Raw genomic sequence first — 23,574 nt, 5'->3', positions numbered from 1 at the left:
TTCTAGATAGAAGTAGGTAGTAGGAATATGCTTGGTGTTCAATTTTTGGAATTTTAATGTTATTCTGATATCTTGCTGATATATTTTATACATCTGGTCTATTGTAGGTATGAATGAATGTTCTGAATGAATACCCGGAACCTCTGAATCGTTCTTTAAATAAGTTATTATGTATAAAATTTTACAGGTATTTTTCAGAAATAAATTATTAATTCAACGTTCTTTTAGTTCAGTGTAACTTTCCAGCAAGGCAGCAAGTACCGATAAATTCCTGATTATAACTTCCCTATAGTACACCTACCTGTACCATAAAAACTAATGAAGTAACTAAAACTAATTAAATTTGTTTAGAAAGTGGATAATGTTCGCTCTAGTTTAAAAGATCTGTATCCAAATGCTAAGAATTTCCTTACTAATAACGGCTACATCTCGATTGTGCTATCTTGTACTTAAGTTAAATAGGCCCAGTTAATTAGTGTTATCTTCCCCAGCATCTCCAATACTTGTACAAAGTAGTGCTAAAAATACTACTATACATTTTTTTCCCGAGTGACTTTATTACCAGCCAATTCCAAATAGGATTAAAAATCCCTCTTAAAAAACGAAAAAAAATCAGAACTGTAAGTAGCTATGTTTAAATAAAAATTCCAAACAGAAAATCTGCCAGAATTTTTTTAACGTCTTCATGTAATAAGATTTCTACTCAATATATTTTATGACGCCTGCATTTAATAAGATTTCTAGTCAATATATTTTATAACAAATTCATTTTTTATTTTTTTTTAAATTTTATATATATATTTTTTTAATATTAGAATTTTTTTTACATAGATAAGTAGCCTTTCCTCACTATAAAGAGACAATGCTCTTGTGTTTGGTGAGGGAATTCTAGTTCAATTATATATGTTAGTATTAAGGTAAATAAATTATTAAGAAACAACACAAGATTTAAACAATATTACTTTTAGATGTAAGTAGTGAACGTATTTTGGACTTATTTATTAAGGTAATTTTTTAATTTAAGGTGATATTCCTGAATATTTTCGATATTTTTTAAATTTAATGGAAGGTTATTAAAATAAATTATGCCTAGATAAAGATAGGTATTTTGAACGAGCTTAGTGTTAAATTTTGGGATTTTAATAGTTTTCTGGTATCTTGCTGATGTATTTCTTTGTAAATTTGAAGTATTGAATATTTTTGATACATTTTGTCTACTGTAGGTACTTTGAAAATTGAAAAAATAATTTTACCATTCTTTGCCAATTTACCAATCTTTGAACTACTTTAAGTGGGTTCAAAATTTTATTATATGTTCCTCCCCAACCAATAATACCATATTGTAATATAGATTGAACAATCGCATAGTACACTCTTTTTAGGTTTTTCTTTTTCTTTTTTAACGGACCCAGGAATGTACCTTGCGGCATGCCGAATTGACTCGTTTTTGAAAAACTAAAGACTAAAAAACTCCCCTTCCATACACAAGCAAATGCTTTCAATGGAAGAGTAGTAAAAAGACCCAAGATGTAAAATGAATTATGTACCATGTAAACATATTATTAAAAATAAAAAAATAATTACAAAAAAAAAATACATTGTTAATTTTTACGACTTGAGGTCGTTTGGAAAGGAAACTTTTTACCCATTCTAGAGCTGTACCATTTAATCCAATGTTTCTTAATTTACTTATAAGTTTATCATGTGATATGCTATCAAACGCTAAACGATAGTAAGATTTCTACTCAATATATTTTGACGGTAATTTTCAGTTATTTTCTTGCTTTGTCTTTACATTTTTGGTCCATGGTCCAAGATGTGACATTTAGTCAGAAGTAGTGTATACTTTGTATTACGGTATACCCATCGCAAAGGCAGACTTAAAAAAACGTTTCGGTGTGAAATATCGCAATGTCCGTTTTAAAAACAGGCAACTAATCTAAGGAAATCTATTTTTTCAATTCGTCATCTTCCCTTCCTGGATTTTGTTGGAAATAATTCGCACCCTTGAATTTATTTTGAGGACCTTTTGGGATATTCCAGCACCCTTCAATTATTTCTCAACGCGTAGAAATTACCTTCCCCGGAGTGAATCTCGCCTTAGGATGACTCGGCACTACTTAAATTGGGGGTTCCTTCAACATTTCTCCTCGCCCTTCTCGAGAGGCATATTTGGAATTTATCCCGTTTGCTCTCTGCGCTCCAGTTGAATGTTTTAAAATATCGGTTATTAATTTAATAATCCAAACCACCAAAGTCTGCCGCTCTATTTTTTTTATTATTTTTTTATTTTTTTATTAAGGAGAAAAAACAGATACAGATATCAATTGACAAGAATATACAAAACATCAATCAGAGAATTCACCTGCATCCAAACTATTTCTCACGAATTGACTTAATCAGCAGTTTAAAACATTTACAAATATTTTGACTTATAAATAGGGGAAAAATAAATACATAAGAATATTATTTTGCAAATAGAGATATGAAAAAAATGCGCAATATCCTTATAAGAATTTACAAATTATTTTTGAAAAAATTTAGAGGGTAAAACAAAAAAAAAATATATATAAATAGATAAACAATGTTAAACAGAAATTAAAAAAAAAATATATATATATTTAAACGAAGTATGTCTAAGTTGTTTACTTTGAACTTTGTAGGAAAACAGTCTTCATTTTTATACTAATTTTTCGTGCGTGTATCAAAAAATAAGTCAGAGTCCTTGAGGTTTTGATTCTGATTAAGTGATTCACACATTCTTCTGATTGGATCCCTGGCACCAGTTTAAAAACTAAGTTACACTCTGTGTTAATCATTGTAACTGTTCAATGATCTTGAATTTGTTTTGAATTTAAGTGTCATTTTCAAAATTAGAACTGACACAATTATCTACCTTTATAGATTATATGGTTATAATATGTTTTTACCATCAAATTATTAAATTATGTTTCATTTATTTAAATCTTTTAGGGTTAATCTTGACAAGTGAAATTAGATTTCGTGATTTTTCATGGGTCTTCGCTTTTTAGCTAACATGCAATGTTATCAACCGTATGATTATTATAATATCCCGCGATAGTATTTTCCTTATGGTGGCATGATGTTATTTCGCTGTAAAACGTTGTGAATGTAAATCTTAGGTTCTAATTAATAAAAATTACAAATATACGCATTTGCAGTTTTCAAAAAATATCTTCATTCTATTTTGAAATTTTTAATTAGGAACTACCCCAGAAATTCGTTCGACACACCCCGCGCCCCGACTCTATTGTACTGGACAGCACAACAGTACTGGGTGAAGAGAATGGAGAGCATTAGAGTGCAAAACAAAATATTGTTATGTCAATTCAGTTTTTTTGTAATTTATGGATATGATTCTTGATATAATTATATTATTTGAACAATATATTTAGCATAAATTAATCTCTCGATAATTTAGAATACAAACAATCAATTATTAGCCGACGGAGCTTTTGAGTTGAATGTAAATTTTACATTCAATATGCAAATCATTCATAAATTTGCTTAAGTTATTATTAGGAAAATATCATAGTTCGCGAAGCCATCAACATTAATTACTCACTCATTAGTAATTATATTCGTAATATCTACAATAAATTTGCTTTGCGTATAACACGAGGCAGGCAAATTATTTCCACAGTTGGGAATTTGGAACTTGTGAATCATTATCGATAACAGATTAAAACTTATGAACTTGAAATGTCAACTAAAAAAATTACAAAAAAAATTAACTTCTTAAGTAGGATATGGGAAAATTAGACCCTGAAACAAGGAAATTGGTCTACAACACCACTGTAGCATCCCACCTGAACTAGTGCATAAGTTAACTTCTTAAGTAGGATAAGTGAAAAATTAGACCCTAAAACAAGGAAATTGGTCTACTACACCACTGTAGCGTCCCATCTAAATTACTACACAGGTGTAATTATTTTAAGCAATAAAACACAAGTTAAAATAATAGAAGTAATTCAGAACAAGGGAATGCGGTCTACATTGTGCTGTAGCAGATATTGCAACGCCAACTCAATATTCTAAGTGTGTGGCAACGTTTGTTCTATATTACCCTAATATTTATATACAAGTTGAAAAATAAAATGTTACCAGATTATATGTTAAAAAGTGATAGTATTAATAGAACAGTCCATGGCTATCGTACATGAGGCTGCAACGATTTTAGGCTTCCTAAGGCTAATTTATCGGCAACACAAAACAAGATCTATTAAAAAGGTTTTAAAATGTTCAATGAACTCCCTTTAAATGTTAAGGAAGCCAAAAGTCTTGCAGTTTTGCGTAGGTTATGTCTCAACGTTGTGAAGTCCAAATAGTAGTACGTAAGTAATAGAATATTTTTATAATAGTTTTAGAATAGATGTACACTAGATGTTGAATTAGAATTAGAATGTTACATTTTATAACTAAATTAAATATGCAAAAAATTAAATAAAAAAAATCACTTACAGCGATTTGTTTTGGGGGTATTATGCCGTGTTGCGCTACCGACTTCTTTAGCCAACGTTTCGGACAGCATTGCAGTGTCCATCATCAGGGCAGATATGTAATTATTATTATTACAGAGGTGTAGATTTTGGCCGTTGAAATCTCAAATCATACCTATAAAATCACTGTTTTTTTTATATTCCACCCACTTTCTAGTTTCATGCCAGCCTTACTAAATATAACAATTTTTTTTTTCTTGAATTCTTTTTGGTTAGATAATATTCCAACAAGTTAAACATTTCAAAACGTGAGAAAATTTAAAAAAAAATAACGATGTTATGTTATAGTTATGCTTAAGGCCTGGAAAAGTATAATTTTTGTTGATATCTCTACACTGTACACCATCTCCATAAATAAATGAATCTTGTTTGAAAGTCTCAATTAACTAAGTCACATCGCGCCATATTTCCTATGAGTTAAGAAAGAAACGCTTGGGAATGTTTAGGCATGGAAATAACTTATTTTGAAAAAAATATGAAGTTAATATTGCTTTTACGTCGCATTTTTCATTCCGCTTTACATAGGAACATTATCCGTATTCCTTAGGGCAAACGTGGAAAAACTCCATTATTATTTGATGTGTTCTTTGTGCTAACATACATTTTAAAATGATAAAAAGATTTTTGCTTCCACTGAAGAGAGCCCATTATAATAATAATCTATTTATGGGATAAAAATATGAATACTACTCGCTTTCTGCTGCATCAGCGGATATAGAATCACTGCGTAATGGAAATTTTAGAAGTGGGCATACGGAGATAAATAATCAACTTGTTTTGCCGTGATTTTTTGGGTTAGGTAGTATGGCGTGTTGCGCTTCCTCCTTCTTTAGACAACGTTTCAGACAGCGTTACAGTGTCCATCATCAGGGCAGATGTGTAGATTATGGTAACTGTGTGTTCATATCGCTTCGCTCGTTCTCGGCATGACTGCAAGACGACTGCATCTGAGCTGCTTTCGTCAAGTCACAATCTCATCTTAATTTTTCTATTATAATTCATCTAACTTTTTTCTCTATATCTTAATAAAATTTTAGCAGCAACACCAATTGGCAAAGATGAGATATAATCCAGTTGTATAACTAACAACATGTACACACTCCTCCGTACGTGTGCCTGGACATTGGAGGTCTAGAGTCATTTTTATAAAAAGTAGCTTCCTTTATAAATAAAAAACATTAGAATCTTGACGTGTACGCTGAAGGAGGAAACCATCTGTTTCCTTAGAACGTCATGGGAAAGTGGTAGGCAACCTCCAATGTGTGTTCATATTATGTAAAAGTTTAGATATGCACGGTATATACTTTTACACAGTAATTTTTTTTAAACTTCCGATTTTATTGTCCGGATTAAATCTTCCCCATAGGAAAAACTAAACCCTTCCACACACTTTTCCACAAATCATCATCTAGTCAATCAACATTATGTAAGTGTATTATATAAGCAAAATAAATACAAAACAATACAAAAACAACACGTCAACTCACCAGAGATCAAATGGGAAAATAATTCACCGACTCCAGATATTTTCATATCAGAGGGTTCGGCTCGGTAGAACTTCTAACAGGGCCTATAAATCCTACTGATCCCTCAACATAAACATTTAAAAAATCTTTTGTTATCCTACATGTATTCAAAATGACCGACTTTTGCATCTTTATGTATAAATTTTTTGATAGATCTAATACGCCTAAATTTTTAATGAGAGAGCTAGGTATAATGCCAGTAGCCGAAATAACGAATGGTAATATTTTTATAGTCTTAGAATGCCAAATTCTTTTTATTTCATTTCCTAAATCTGTGTATTTTCTTATTTTTTCAATGAAAGATTTTTGAATATTACAGGAATTTGGAATAGCGACATCGTCATGTAAAACTATATCGGGTCTATTATGACTAATCGTTCGGTCTGTTAGTATAGTTTTATCATAATATATTTTATAAAACTCGTTTTCTAAAAATGAATTTGGTTCGTATTCATAATATGGTACTATATTACGGCAGTCAATCAAGTTATGTTTAGTTACCAAATTTTGGTGAGTTGATTGTGCCTAAATGTATACTCGGACGGTGCTAATATAGAACATCCCGATATAATATGTTCTATAGTTTCCGGAAAAGCCAAACATTTTCTACATAAATCATCAATTTGATTTGTATCTTTGATTATATGCTTTCTATAATTTTTAGTATTAATGACTCTATCCTGAATGGCAATCATAAACCCTTCTATTTCTGCGCTCAACTCTCCAATACTCAACCATTTGTTTGACGAAAATTTGTCAACATACGTTTGGTTGAGATAATTGAAGTGTTTTGCGTGTAAAATTTGATTTGACCAGGAATCTAATAATTCCTGGATGGGATATTAATGAGATTATTTTTAATGTGGTTTTTGGCGTTATCTTTTGATTTGATCGTGAAGTACGTTGTGTTAATTTATTTGTAACTATTTATTACTAATTTGCAATGCCACTAATGCAGGTTCCATCCAATTAAACTCCCAGGTGGGCAGTACTTATTGACGGGGTTACTAAGGACGAAGTCTATTAAAAAGAAAGAAACAAGAACTGATAAAAAAATCTGCAATTATTCGCGTTTATGCTATTTTCAAACGTCTTACAATTATTATTTTATTTTATTTTTTATTGGAAAAAACACAGATTTAGACAGCAATACACATGGCAATAAAAAACATTTACTGGATAATTCGCTGCATCCTAACTATTTCTCACAGATTAGCCGATAGCAAAAAAAAACCTTTTCAAAGATTTCTTACATAAATTTAATAAAAAAAAATATATATACATATTAGAAAATTATCCTACATGAAAGTGCAAAATATCTATTAATAAACTTTTACAAATAATTTTTAGAAAGTAGAGGGAAAAAAAATTAAAATGTTGTTAATCAGAGAAATGAGAAAAGTACATAATATATAAAGGAAGTATATCGAAGATGTTGTTTTTATTATTTTTTGTAGGACAGCTTTCCATTTCTACAAAAGTATTGCATGTATTAAAACACTTTGTCGGAATCTTATCTAATATTCTACATTTTCTACTTATTGAGCCCTCTACTATTATTGGAGGTTGGCTATGATCAGAAATATATGATAGAAACCTCAACACAGAATCCCCAAAGATGACATATGTCCTGAGGGAGAATTTCTGCATGTTCTCCTGTGAGGAGGAATTCCTGTCTATCAAAAAATGGTAAATCCGCCAAGATTTCTTATTTTTATATTGGCCATGTTGAATTTATGTCGAAGAAGTTTTGCATAAGCCACCCTAAATGTCGAAGAAGTTTTGCATAAGCCACCCTATTAGTCCACAGTAGGTATTATGGTACAAAAATCCATAGTCACCGTTTTACTACTAAAAATTTTTTTTTATTAGCGTTATAAACAGTATTTATAGATTAATATTTGACAGCATTGGCAATTTTTATATCATAAGCAATAAAATAACGACATTTAAAATATAAGACTAAAATAAATAAAAATATGACTATATAATATAAACTGTTCTGAACAATGCATGAACTTAACCCTTTACAACCGGATTCATGCAAGATTGATTCGTATACGTTGGTTCAACATTTGTATGGTAAAGCCGGCCACAAGCCTGGTTTAAGGCCGTTTTAATCATACAAACCAAGCCAAGTTTTCACTATTCCGACTTTATGCACCGCATTATATTTACACCTCGTTTATAAGTAAGGGCGTTAATGTTTTTTTATATTTTTTTTTTAAATTTACTTATTCGAAATTCAATTATATTCCATGGCATCATATTTAGTGTGCGTTGTAGGTTGTACATTGTGCCTATCAATTCGTCGGTCTTAATAATTTACAAACAATGTTAGCTATTAATTTCTGGCAGCAAATGTGAACCATTAATATTTATTTCGTATAATGGTAGGATTTAATTACTGTGTGTTTTCCTCCCTCGTGTTTACGGATCACAGCACCCCCCCCCCCCTCCTCCCGCAGCCGCTGCGAGGGGCGCGACTTAGAAAGGGAAAATAAATAACTTTCACAATTCAAGGGACACATATTGCTAAACCGTTTATACTAGATGAGCTTTCTCAGCACACAAACAACTGAATTAAATTGAACAGATTGTCTCGTTTCTGGAATATTTATCTTAAAAACATTTCAAAGGTTTTAATAATCTTTTGCGGCAAAATACATAAGTAATTAATACTTATGCATATATCTAACGAAATAATAACTTAGTACCTTTGATTATATAAATGTCCTTAGTACCTACATGTTCCGAAACTGTTATTTCTACAAACTAAACTAACTAACTAAAACCACCACGCCGTTTCCCGAAGGGATAAGCAGTTAAGATGGATAGCCACATAAATCTTTCTCGGCACACACTCCTTGCTTCAATCACATTTATACCTACTCTTCTGTTATTCTTACTCTTGACGTGACATTCATGTACTTGTTTCACTTGATTTCTGAAATGTCTTTCTGGGGCGTCTCCGACTTTAATAATAATAATATTTGGCTAATTTATATAGCGCCGTTTTCGTGAGAAATCAACTCAAGGGCGCTGTACAAATATATTTCTTAAATAGTTTAATACTAGAACTACTGACTTATCTCTAAGACTTATATCTAGTGACTTACGACTAAGGCTTATAACTACTAACTTAACGACATATATACGAGTACATATACGAGTACATATAGTTACATATTTAGCAACTTACAACTAAAATTAATATCAACAATCTAATCTTACTAACGCCAGAAGAAGAAGGAAGTTCCATTATATTAGGGTGTTTTTATTGTTAGCTGGATATATATGTTAAATTAATGAAATTAATTAATAAAATCAATCGTCAATCTTAAACGCATTTAGATGATTCATCTGCCAACAATTAAACCGATTAACTTGTTATGTTCCCGCTGATATTGTCCACTGTCCATCGGTAGGCAAGTCAATAGAAAAATTGAATGAACGGAATCGCTAGATAATGTATAAACTTTCGTAATCTTCTTTAACCCGTTTCTTCATTCATCCGCTCTACATGTTCAAACCATCTTTGTAAGTGTCCCTATCTAAATATATATGTTTTTTAAGGTTTTTGTTTTTATTTTTAGTAAAAGATATTATTATTAAGAAAACGAGCACTTTCGGGATCTCCGCATGTATAATGCGGCCTTAGTGGTTTTATCACACATACGCCTCAAGGATTTAATTTATTCAACAAATGCATACACTATTTACTGTTTTTAATAATAAAAATTTTATACAGATTCGTGTTAGTCATTTTCGGTGTCGCAAATGCCAATCCTCCGTATTTTTATCAATGGACGATCCAGGCTATATCAATAGGAGAATTTATTTATTTGTATAGGGGGAGCATTGATTGTGTCGCCTTGATAGCTTACCGCTTACAACACCTTTGACTTGTCGAGCCCGGAATTGATTGCTTTAAGAAAAACACCTCAAAAAAAAGTGTGGTTATGTGTATTTTTTCATTATTTAAAAGGAAAACAGAAATACAGACAGTAATTACCAAAACGAAATGAAAACATTAAAACAAACAAAACTTTTTTAGGAAAATTTAAAGGGAGAAAAATTATCGTGTTTCCCAGTAAAAGGAGAAAAAATGTACATTGTTTAAACGAAGGTGCAGCAAATAAAAATGAACCTTTATAAATATTTAGGATAAAAATAATTTTAAAATATTTTTACACAGAGCAAAAGGGAAAATCGTGTTAGTCAGAAAAATTAAGAAAAGAACCTTGATCATCATGGTAATTTTTTGGGGGTATTATGCCGTGTTGCGCAGAGAAGGAGGTAAAAAAGGAGGTAGCGCTACATGGCACTACTTTTTGCCGTGAAAAAATCAATGCATATCTACTTTCACAATGTTTTAACGAGGTAGAAACGTTGAAGTTGTTTTTTTTTAATATTGTTTTATAGGAAAACAATTAAGTAACAAATATCTGAGGAAAAAAGCGTATGAAAATATTATTTGGATAATTTAATCACTCTTAAAGCCTCGCATTTAATCTTTAGTGGCCCCTTTTCGACACTTTCTTTAGTACGGACTATTTATTAATGACGTATTGTGTCACCTTCGTTTGACAACCTTCGATTTATTATCATACCCTTAATCTTCTCGTGGGTTTAATCGATCACATAATTTATAATATTTATTTGCAGCTAGTGCATTTACCACCATAAATCTTGGTGATTTACGCTGCATTCGATTGGTTGAATACCTCCTCTATAAATAAATCCGCGATCAGGCCATCAACACAAATAGCGTGCAACAGTGTTTCAATAGTTTGAAAGTTGAATTTACCATCCATAGAAACAATATACCGCCTCTTTCGTATTTCTACGTTGCTCTTTATGTAATATCTGAATGCCATAATAAATGTAATGTGTTTGCTTTGATCGTACACCTTTGAACACTTTGCATAAAGGGTGGGAATTGATCATTTCAGTCGAACGATTTCTTTCAGGAATATTTTAATGATGACGTCCTACCATCTACGCAAATATTGCCTATCTGGATGCAAAGTGACAAATAATTTCACACTTTTTTAATAAATGGAAGTGAAATCCAACAACAGAAAAATTAAAATCTGCGACTGTTCTTTTATTCTAATTTAGTTTATCTTTTCGTTTTCGGCTATTTCGAGGATCTTTTTTTATTTCTAGGGAATCTACTTTGTTTCAATTCCTTGTATTTCAATTCGCTTATAATCAGGACCCATTTTTTCTGAAGGGGAATTTAATAATGCTAAAGGAATCATTTTTATTTGAGATTTTTGAGGAAATATTTTCGATCGTTAATTTTCATTCTCCTGGGAAGATTATTATTATTATCACTGAGTGAATTCTTAATTAAGTAAGTATTATCTTCGCAATTGAAACATTCTTGAATGGATCATTTTCATTTTATCAGATTCTTCCCGAAATAACAAATATTCACGTAAATAAATAAAATAATGATAAACAGAAAACCTTTTTTTTACATTTTTACCACTTGATCCGAGCTTTTACACTATTTTATCACGTTGAGAAGAGTATCATTATAAATTAGAATCAAATGCCAAGGCGTGCTCTACATTAAATTGTTCATATTGTTTGATTAATTTAAAATTTAAATTAATTTGTCAAAATTTTATAAATAAATTTATATTTAAAAGCTCCACAAATCACGAAGGAAATGACGTTGCTAGCTGAAAAAAATCCAAACAGAGATCATAAAGCCAATCTCTATTGACGTCAAAGCTCACCGTTCCGATAGATTTTGCTCCTTCGGAAGATATTTTAAAACTGAATAGTTGCACCTATAATGTATTTGGTTTAGCGTTTCCTTTCTGAAATCTGTAGGACAACGCAAATGTCATTTCATTCGAAGTTATTAAGCTTTGAAATATAAAACAAACCTTAAAAAAGTAAATTAAATAATACCCCATGTACACATATTATTATGGATTTTTCTATATTTTCGAACTGTTGAACCAAATTGGATAAGAGTCTTGAACCCGAACAAAACAGAATGGATACATATTGGGTGTAAGCAAACAAAAATAGTCTATATATTTGAACCATTCAAGAATGAAACAAACACCGTACAAAGTGAGAACGCGACCTTCATCTCAACTTCAACACTTCTTTGTACGATTTGTGGAAGAGCATTTAATATTATTATATCGAGGTGTGGTTTAATTACTGATCTCAGCGGGGTTCGAACCCCGGACTGTCTGACAAACGACCCGAGAGCATTCCCCGAATGGAAAAAATAACCCATTTCGTAAAACGGATGCCACTAATGGACCCGCATAAATAACACCGTTAACTCTCCGTTGCTTTCTTTTCGTAATCGATATGGCCGATAATTCGTGGGTTGCAGACGCGGGCAACAAACACGTAAGTAAAGTAAACAGAAATGTGTTGCTTTTACGCAATTTATGCACGGATGCTGTTTACGTATTAATTCGGAAACGGTAAACAGTGTTTAGTGTCAGTAATGATATTGGAAAATGGAGAAAAAGATATTGAACAAAATATTTATATCAAAGTAATCTCATATTACTGTTCACTTTTTGCTGTTTTTTGTATCAATTATTATTATTCTTAGTGCCAGTGCTTTAAAAAGCTTGACCCTAGGCCAGAGATGGCTTTTAAAATCCATTCATGTTCTAACATTGCATCCCCAGAAAAGGACTCTTTATTATATAATACATTTTATTAGCACTAACTTTAGTGAAAGATCACTTAATCGAAATTAAATTAAGATAATAGTGCACTTACGTAATAGAGATTCAAATGTAGATAATAGTGCATTTACGAAATAAAATTTTGATAATAGTACATTAACGAAATAAATGTTTATAATAATGCATTTACGAAATAGACTTTTAAATTAATATAATAATAGTTAATTTAAGAAATATGCATTTTAATTTATATAATAGTGCATTTACGTAATAGTCATTTAAATGTAGATAATAGTGCATTTACGAAATAGACATTTAAATGTAGGTAATAGTGCATTTACGAAATTAAATGTAGATAATACTATATTGACGTGATGACGTTTTTTTACATCCCATTTATCGTTTAAACTTCTTAGATGGGCACGTTAAATCTTACAATCATATATTTTGGTAAGTATAAATATACTTACTAAATAGTAACAAGATCAGAATACATATATTCTTCTCGTGCTTCCTCTACCCCATCTCTGCCCCCTGTCCCATTTCCTTCCGCTTTAAAACACTTCGATGTTCCCCAATGCCTCCGAGCAGTATAGTGTCTGAAAATCTAAATACAATGTTATAAAACTTGGTTTTTAAAATATTTCTATTTTTGATACTGAAAATTCTTGGTGGAATTCCATTGTAATGATGTATTGAAACATTTTTAAACTTTTTCCATTTATATATGTTAAAGTTCTCCATTCCCGCAATGAAGGATTAAAACTAGATAGGCTGGAAACATTAGAAAAATCCTAAAATGTATATACAAAGTCTCCGCTCCCGACAACTGTAAATGGGTGAAAACAATTCAAGTAAGGAATTCCATTCAAAATGAATAAGTTTATAAAACCTATTTTATTATGCCTGCTATACCAAACAATTGAAAATCTATGTAATTTTATTAAAAATATTATATACCACTCCGGGTAACCCCCTCCCCCAAATGTTCCCCTGGAATAATTGTACCAGTCTAAAGATGTCCAAAACCGGTACCTTTAGGGTAAGTGGAAAAGAGTTCACTTACCGTAACTTACAACTGACATAAAACACCAGATTAATGGAGATTCATGAATAATTAAAACGTTTCTTGCGGCATTAAATCGGCCTGGCAAATGACTCACTTAAGAGGGTCGAGTGTTCGAGAAGGGAAGTGTTGGGCATAAATCGATACGTCCATTTCGAGTTCGATTCTTCGGATGAATTGGTAATGGAATTATTTTATTTACTTGTTTGTCAATGTTCTTACTCATGCAGCCGTAAGGCAATAAGGTCCACCGTACCCAGCAAAACCAACATCAAAATAACTTGCTAGTCAGCGCCCATGCGAAAAATAAAACAATTGTATTTATTTTGTGTAACTTTCTACCTCCAGTATTTTAGCCACGCTTGCAAATACGAATTACGAATAAATCACCAATATATATTTTAAAGAATTAAGGGTTAAGTCCTCTAAATTCATACATAGACTGTAAGATAGGGCGCCGGTCAGTCCTGGGGTCCTGGGGTCCAGGGTGGAGTTCGCTGCTACGCTCGGGTATCCAGGGCTTGATACCCGAAGTCGGGGTCCAAGGAAGTGCAGAGTTAAATAAGGTTCGGGGTAGAAACAGACAGAAAGCATTCAGGCAGGGTGTGGGATCATGAAAAGCTCAGTTGGCGAGTGTTTTCTGTAGTCCGATACTAGCGAAGCTACTGAGAGTACCGAGGTTACTGAATTTACGGGAGTACCAAGGATACTTAGAGTATTGAGATTACTGAGTTGTAAAGGGGCGCGCACCTGTATTTATTTCCGACCCCCACTCCTTCCGGCGGAGTGGCGAGTCTATGCGCGACCCTTTTTTATGGTGTGCGAATGTTTCACGTGTCGTATCATCGACTACGATCTGATGACACCATTATTCATAAAATGCTCCTCTTCACGATATTTCGTCCGACCTATACTTTACCGTCCAGCATGTTTATTAATTAAAAAAAACAAAGATACAAAAATGTGAGCCGGTCCCGGCCCGACAAATTTCTTGTCAAATGTAAATATCTTTCTAAATGCTTAGCTTACATTATTGCTTAATTGATTATGGAGGGAGCAGTACCTCGCTGAGCGCTGTTCGAGCTCAGGGGAAATAAAAAAAAACGAAGACGGTCGTGGCCACAACATCCTCGTCTTCGATTTCGCCGACAATTATGTACATTCACCAGTTTTCCGCTTGTATGAGTTTCCGGTAACAGTGTATAACCAATTGGCTCTGAAACTCGGTAACTTTCTAAAAAAACAATGTAATTTTTTTTCTCAATATTGTTCATTTTGTTGTTCTATAGGTAGGATACCTAATCTTATATGAAATTGGTACTTTTACGAACATGTTTGCAATCGAATACCATCGAGTCTGGCATTTATTATGTGCCGCAGAAAACAAGCTCCTTCATATAAACAAGCACATCATAATGCATCGTATGCAGCACATTGTATCTTGTTACATTCTTACAAGTTAAATCTGTACGGTAGCCGTATCGTGAACACGACAAGCCGCAGGCATTACGCCAGTACAGGGGGTACCCTGTAGTAGTATAGGCAGTATAGGCAGTATGGCAGTACAGGCGTACAGGGTGACCAGGGCAGAGGTCACTCCGGGTTACGCCGTGACGGGCATGATCAGCTGAATGGAAGGCGAGCCTACAAGTCGTTTACAAATCTCTCTTGTTTATGACCCACACGGTACAAGGAAGATGGGATGAAAGAAAACCTCACAGTTTAATCAGCTCCTTCTGAACTTGCTCATATTAAATCCTTCTTGAAAATGACTATTTTCCGAAAATACAAGTTATTTAGGTAGCTTTACTACCCGGTTTCGGGTATTCTGCAAATATGGAACATAAGTGGTGTCTTACCTTGTTTTTAGGTTAAGGTTATTATTTTAGTTTTATTTCTCTGAATGCATTTTTAATCAATCTAATCGCGAATTTAGGATGGTATATATATTTTAGGGTGACCGTACAAATCATCACAATGATAATTCATCACATCTTTAAAAAGTTATATAAAGTCATGGAAAGTGATGAAACAAAAACTTTATTATCTCGGTTAAGTATGTTAGGTTAGGTTATTTTTAATTTTTGAAGTGAAACTTCTTTAGGCGCGTAATGGATTTTCGGGGACGGAGTAAAACCGAGTCAGGATCGACACGAAAATGCGGGTACCCCCACCACCGCTCACCGTTCACCGTTCACTGTTTTCAGTAAAAGCAACAAATCATTAGCATGCGCATAAAAGTTTTTATGTGTTTTATTTAAGTACTTTTTTACTCGGTAGTATAATTTTGTTTGGCGCATGCCTTAGCTGTGGTACAGACGTGGACAGGGCTTTCCTGTACCGTCCGTCCGCCGTTCAGTCTGGTTTAGTCGTCCGTCGAGAGCGCTCGCGTCGCGCGCTTTGCCGTTCCATTCGTATTCCAGTATATAAATATTGTTTACTGTCGAGGAAGTTGTTATAAACTTTAAAAAATATGTTTAAAATGCCGTGTAAATATACGTGTTGTGCGTTCAGCTTGCTGCTGCTGGTTTTAGTGAGTAGTGCTGCCTCCAAAAATGTGGATAATTCCGATAGAACCTTCGAGGAAAGCAATTGCAGTAAGGTGAGACAGTTCCTCGAGACCAGGAACATCTCGGCTGTACCGGCTCGAGGCGCAGACGACAAAGGTAAGAAACCGACAAACCAACAGAACCCACATTCATAAATTGTGGTTCATACGGTTTGGTACAGAATTTCAGTGTTAAAAATGAGTAGTGACGAGATATTTAATTGTAATATTGTTATTTATGTAATATTGTATACTTGTGAATAAATTGAAAATTTTTGGAACTATACATTAATCGAACGTCATTCATCTATAAGAAAATATTAGAAAAAGCAAATCCATGCTTCGTCGTTGAATTATTTAACCTCTAATTTTCAAACTAACCTAAGAGAGAAAATAGAGATGATGAAATGAAAATAGAGAGAGAGGAATACTAGAAGTTTCACTTCTGTCTTGCGTAGGCTTGACACACCCACTTTATTTTTTTTTCATCGTTTCTAATGACTTTATATCACTTTTTAAAAGTGTGTTGAGTTATCATGGAACCATTTTATATGTATCCGCAAATTTAATTTAAATCCGCAATTAAATTTACAAAAAGTGCAAGTAATATGTTTATAATAATTAAGTTTTATATTATTTTTCAAAGAAAATTTCTTCTTCTTTTTTTTCTTTATATTATTTTTCATTTAATGATTTTTACGTTAGGCATAATTGTGTCAATATAAATAAACATACATTACATTTTAAAAAGTAGGTATTTTATTGATAAATATATATAATTGATAAACAGAAAAGCGATAAACAATGTTAACCATAAATTTAAAATTGAAAAGTTTCATCAAGAAATTATGCTTTTTGCTAAGCATGAAGCAGTGTAAGTATATTATTTGTGATTGATTTTAAACATTATGCTATTAATGGATCTCATTTTTCAAGATGCGTATCTTGAGTAAGCACTTCAATAAATTTTATTCATTTTGTAATAATTACAGAAATTCATCTAAGAATTAGAGTTTTTTTTACAACATTATCTCGGCACAGGAGGCCCTGAGAAAAATATTTTCTTTCAGGGACCATGTCATCTTCGGGGATGCTGAGTGGAGTGTCTTTTTGGGGAGAGGAAGGAGTGAACGTAGATCTTGAGGAGAAGAATGTTTTAGGAGGGAGGAAACACATATGCCGGCAACCGCTCATTCTCATTTGACGGAGATGTTAACTGTGTACAGATCTTGAACTGGAATCTACATAACAAAGAAAACGTTTTCTTTTTTCGATCTCAGCATTTTTTTTTCCTTTTTTTCTTCAACTTAAAAACTTTTAGGTTTAAAAAACTTTTTCCACGCATTTTAAAAGAAATTTATATTTTAGCTGATAATAACCCTGTAGCGGGTGACTTTATTCCAACATCGCTCTCAAATCAAAAAGTTACGCCACAAAATCGACTCCAAATGTGATGAACTACGAGTTTTCTGAAATCGTATATAAATAGACACGTATCTACTGCAAAATTGATATTGGACCTTTTAAAATCAAACCATAAATGATTGTTTTGTGATCTGCGTTTCCTACAGAATTGTGTTTGTAGAGTAGTTCAATATTTTGATATGGACAGGACATCTCTTGGACGTCTCTCGTTTTAGGTACCCCTTTTCAGATTGTCAGCCCAAAATATTAGTGATCTTTTGTTTTTGGTATCATCTCATCGAAACTATCGAAGGCTTACCCCATATCTAGCATAGGCATAGTCCAGTGGTAACGCATTGGACTGCCATTCCGAAGGTCGCGGGTTCGAACCCGGCCGCGGCGTGCGCAAATAAATTTTATTTGATTAATTTGTGTTATTTCACAATTAATTAATTAAAATAATATATAGTATATTTGCGGCACGTTCCAGAGTGGAAGATACTCTCAGTATCGCCCTGGTGTAAGACCACCATTCAGAATTGAAACGTTACTCCAAATGGCTTTAGCCGTGTTTAGTGACTAGATCTGAATAGCCAGGTACTTCCTCACCTTCCTCTTTCCCTTCCCCAGTTACCTTCAGCCTCACAACATCCCCCAATTGGGGATGCCATAGTCTCACTGGCTCCAGACGGGAGCAGTTGGGACTCTTGTGAGGTATTCACTATAAAAAATAAAGTGGGTGTGTCAAGCCTACGCAAGACAGAAGTGAAACTTCTAGTATTCCTCTCTCTCTATTTTCATTTCATCATCTCTATTTTCTCTCTTAGGTTAGTTTGAAAATTAGAGGTTAAATAATTCAACGACGAAGCATGGATTTGCTTTTTCTAATATTTTCTTATAGATGAATGACGTTCGATTAATGTATAGTTCCAAAAATTTTCAATTTATTCACAAGTATACAATATTACATAAATAACAATATTACAATTAAATATCTCGTCACTACTCATTTTTAACACTGAAATTCTGTACCAAACCGTATGAACCACAATTTATGAATGTGGGTTCTGTTGGTTTGTCGGTTTCTTACCTTTGTCGTCTGCGCCTCGAGCCGGTACAGCCGAGATGTTCCTGGTCTCGAGGAACTGTCTCACCTTACTGCAATTGCTTTCCTCGAAGGTTCTATCGGAATTATCCACATTTTTGGAGGCAGCACTACTCACTAAAACCAGCAGCAGCAAGCTGAACGCACAACACGTATATTTACACGGCATTTTAAACATATTTTTTAAAGTTTATAACAACTTCCTCGACAGTAAACAATATTTATATACTGGAATACGAATGGAACGGCAAAGCGCGCGACGCGAGCGCTCTCGACGGACGACTAAACCAGACTGAACGGCGGACGGACGGTACAGGAAAGCCCTGTCCACGTCTGTACCACAGCTAAGGCATGCGCCAAACAAAATTATACTACCGAGTAAAAAAGTACTTAAATAAAACACATAAAAACTTTTATGCGCATGCTAATGATTTGTTGCTTTTCCTGAAAACAGTGAACGGTGAACGGTGAGCGGTGGTGGGGGTACCCGCATTTTCGTGTCGATCCTGACTCGGTTTTACTCCGTCCCCGAAAATCCATTACGCGCCTAAAGAAGTTTCACTTCAAAAATAAAAAAATATCTGAGTATTATTATCTTAATGACTGTATAATTTAGATTGTTGTAAACGGAAGACGCGCCCTCTGTTATTTTCAAAAAGAACCGTTGAAGTTTTGAAACCGCTGCTAGCATAAAACGAGTACAAAGTGTTGTTCATGTTTTACAAGCTGAAAGTCACTATAAAGCTATAAAGTTTCACTTCATATCCTGGTTTGGTCATACTGGTTAATGTCAGATTAGTAAACAAGTCATCGGAAACTTATCGCGTGTGATTTATAAGGCTATCGACCATGATTCAAAACGGAGTGCTAAAATACATTTTATACTGGAGATGCTAAATTACAATGCCCATCTTACCCATACCTCCGATATACTTTGTATGGTTAAATAACCATTAGGTATGTATATTTTATTGCACTTTATGTTTATGTTGATCTTCAGCAGCCAAACAAAAACTAAATAATTCCATTATTCGTAATAGCAGATTATAAGAATCTTTGAGGTTTCATATATCTGACTCATTAAAGTGTTTGTCTGCATCTTGCTGTCCCATCCATACCTGTTTAAATTTCTGTATTCCTCGGGATGACAATCAGTGATTCAACAGAAACTTGTTCTGTTGTTTTGGTTATTTTCATTTCATTTTTATTTTATTAATTTATTTTCTCTTTTAATCATATTGCGTTAATGAACAGTGTACGTAGCTCGTCTAGTCAACAAGGACAAAAATATACGAAAAAGAAATAGACATCAAAAGCAGGTATGAGTAGCAACAAAGATTTCCGTTCAAACTCAACTGCATTGATACTAATTATGCCGATATCCGAAGTGATTCTATTAACAAGGAGATAGTTCTCCCCACCAGCATGACCATTGTCAAGTTAGTCCTGCAGGCCGGGAGATAAAACAGTCCATGTTGTCGGTAAAGGAGATAACCATCGGGAACATAGAAATGAATGCTCTCCGTGATAGGCAAGTTTTTAAACTAGCCACGAATCGGTGTATATCCTTCTGACCCGTAGAAGAGAATGTCAGTGGGATAAGAACCATGGTTAGTAGCCAGATAGAGACACCCTCAGATAGAGAAACCTCAGAAATTTCTTCAACATGAGGGAATACTTCACCTGGTGCGGGCTTCTAACAATCGACACACTCCAAAACCTACTCATAACCAATGAATTATTATAAGATCCCGGGGTCTCTAAAATTCCTCGCAGTGGTAGAAGGAAACCCGGCTTTTTCAGTAACATGTAATAAATTCTATAGATTACTTGATTGGCCCTGATGAAAATATTTTCGTATGCGAGTTGCGAGTATGCGAGTTGGCACCATTTACATTTGAAAAACTGCAAAGAAATTACTTCGACGAAATAAAATATAGCAAGGTACTATTTAGTTGAATTCTTATTTGCTTTAAAGTTTTAAGGGTATCGACAAATTACAGCCATATAACTGTCTAAATACAGCATTGATCGAGGCCCTTGGAATGTCCTGACCGACCCTAAGAAGCGTCTTCACTCAGCACATCGTAGAATAGTGTATGAGCTCCCAGTTCCCCGGGGCACCGCGACGCACACAGTCCGGATTACATCGATTGTCTGAACTACGCAGTTACCATCAGTTTCCAACCGTACGATGAATTTTTAAGTGACCATTTGGTTTTCGTTTCAGAATGCAACTGCAACGGGCACGCGCGCCGATGCCGCTTTAACATGGAGCTGTACAAGCTGTCGGGGCGCGTGTCGGGGGGCGTGTGCCTGCGCTGCCGCCACTACACCGCGGGCCGCCACTGCCACTACTGCCGCGAGGGGTACTTCCGCGACCCCACCAAGGTCATCAGCCACAGGAAGGCCTGCAAACGTGAGTTGCCACCCTTATATCTTACTACTTGTACCTGTACCTGTTCTGCGCTCACCGCGATACTACCCACACTTAGTGGACCCTCTCGCCACTATTACTTACATTCATAAAGAATAATAAACGATGATTCTGAATATATACATTTTATTTTACGTTAAATTTATAAATCTTCATTTAAAAACGAATAAAAGTCAGTAATCAGTCTACGTGAGTAATATATCTACAATGTCCACTTTTGAATCGATGAAAACGTTGTTTTTTTATTGCGTTGTTATTTAGGCGTCTATAATAATTTGTGTTTGTATGGTGATAGGTGTATTATTTATAAAAGATATTTTGAGGTTAGAAAGTTTAATAATATTTTTTATCAAACGATTGCCCTTCACTCTAATTTCTCTCAATTATTATACGATAAGTTAGTAATTATTTATTACAAATCAGTTCAGTTTGTAACATGCTGTTAATATGGATCTGGGTTACAATAGCATCAATAGGTCCTACAATAGCACCGATTCTGAATTATTACCAAACACAGTAAACAGCAGTAATGTTTCCCAACAGATGTCGGCTCCTGTCTGACCAATCGGAACTAACTTCACCCGGGCACTGAACACATTAATCAGTATCGCCAACGTATTGGCAGATGTGTTGATCTCACATTAATAATATCTGATCCGGAGAACATGACATGCTCCGCTAAATATTGTGAGTAGCCAGACACGAACATTGAATCCAACAAGCTTAAAGTGTTGTAAGAAGGTCAGGACGTTGCCAATTTACATAATGTATTTACCAGGGAAATAGTTTCTTCCTGATTCCGGAGGTTTTGTTCAGGATAACATTTTCATTTTGTTTTGAATGGTTCTTTTAAAATAATATTAACTTCTTCACAACAAAACAATGTGTCTTTATTTAGACTAAAAACTTTTATTATCAGTAACGAATGTGTAGGACGGGCTGGAGACCAGTGTCCTCTCTATTATGCTCCCAAAATTTCTCTGATACTAGAAACCTAATTGCTAATAGAATAACTCACCTCGGAGGGGCGAACCTATATTCTACCGATATCTGCCGGAAAAGTCTATAACCGCTTAGATCTATCTACACTAGAGCCTTCTGTGTATCAAACATCTTTTTTCATCTCTGATTTTTAGAATAACTTTGGGTCGAGTGTAGATTTTCCAATCAATAAATTTTTATGAATTCAATGTGAAAATAATTTCTACAATTAATTTTACTTGCGACAGCCGGGATTCGAACCCGCGACCTTTGAATTCGTAATCGATGACTTTACCACTTCATTGTAGAGGCGTTTTGATTTTTTCGACACAAAATTTTTCTTTCAATTGTTCTCTGTGTCACTCTGTTGGAATGTTGCGAAAATACTTATGGTGTTTAAACCATAAGTGTTCACCGACAGGACGCGTGTATCAAAATGCCTCTTTTTCCAATGCAGTTTGTTGAAGGCAACAAGAAAACGAAACAAGCTCTCGTCTGACTTTTCATCAAATTAGATTAATAAATCAACTCGTAATCTTCTCGTGTACTGATATTTATATACTGATGACAATCGACATATAATATCGATTGTAGACAATGATGTATTACGATATCTCTATGATTATAGTGTGGTAACACCGTTCTAGCCACAAAATAAAAACTTTACAGAATATTATAAAAATGAATATTTTCATATTTGTAAAACTAATTTTAAACTAATCTTGAAGTATAAAGTTTTTTTTTTTTAAATGGTGGTGTTTTTTTATAAATTTTGTTGTAAAATATTGCAATTCTATTTATAATTATGAGAGATTTGAAAGTTGAGAATATTTATCTACGGTTTTATCGAAATATCTTTAAAAAATTTGTGCCAATAAACTTAGTTTTAAATGTAATAGTAATTACTTTACCATATTATAATTTGAAGACTTCCATATGAAACCACCGAAAAGGAACATTTCAAAAAAATGTTGCTTGAAGGGTTTTCCAAAACACGGTTGATATAATATTTTTTCCCATGATGTAATTGGCCTTGTTGATTCTACGCAAGAATAATCACAATTACGTTTTCAAATTAACCGTCTATTCATCAGCGGAACTAATCATTGGCTATTATTTTCCGGAGGTATTATTAATTATAGAACTGAATAATGTAAATTATGTAAAGGTAAATTAGATTATAATACAAAGCATGCAGTGGCATTTTATAGATCACCTTAATATGCAGAACCAAAAAATCTAATAATATTGAAACAAGTCAAAATGATTGTGAAGCTAGGCCGTAGATGTTTTTGTGACTAAAAACT

General features: G+C 33.5%; 1 protein-coding gene across 1 annotated transcript in view; it reads left to right on the top strand.

Moving 5' to 3' along the window:
• The window catches only part of LOC149422771 (netrin-1-like), a 453,397-nt gene that overhangs the window by 270,779 nt on the left and 159,044 nt on the right, over positions 1 to 23,574 (top strand). Inside the window, exon 2 of the mRNA XM_089633500.1 lies at positions 21,080 to 21,268. Coding sequence (XP_089489626.1) covers positions 21,080 to 21,268 — 189 coding nt within the window. The remainder of the gene's footprint in view (positions 1 to 21,079; positions 21,269 to 23,574) is intronic.

This window comes from Hesperophylax consimilis, chromosome 7, assembly GCF_061612785.1.
Source record: "Hesperophylax consimilis isolate HC1 chromosome 7, BYU_Hcon_1.0, whole genome shotgun sequence".
In the NCBI taxonomy this organism is placed as follows: domain Eukaryota; kingdom Metazoa; phylum Arthropoda; class Insecta; order Trichoptera; family Limnephilidae; genus Hesperophylax; species Hesperophylax consimilis.
Note: the sequence above shows the minus strand (reverse complement) of the source record. Positions and strands in the feature narration are given on the sequence as shown.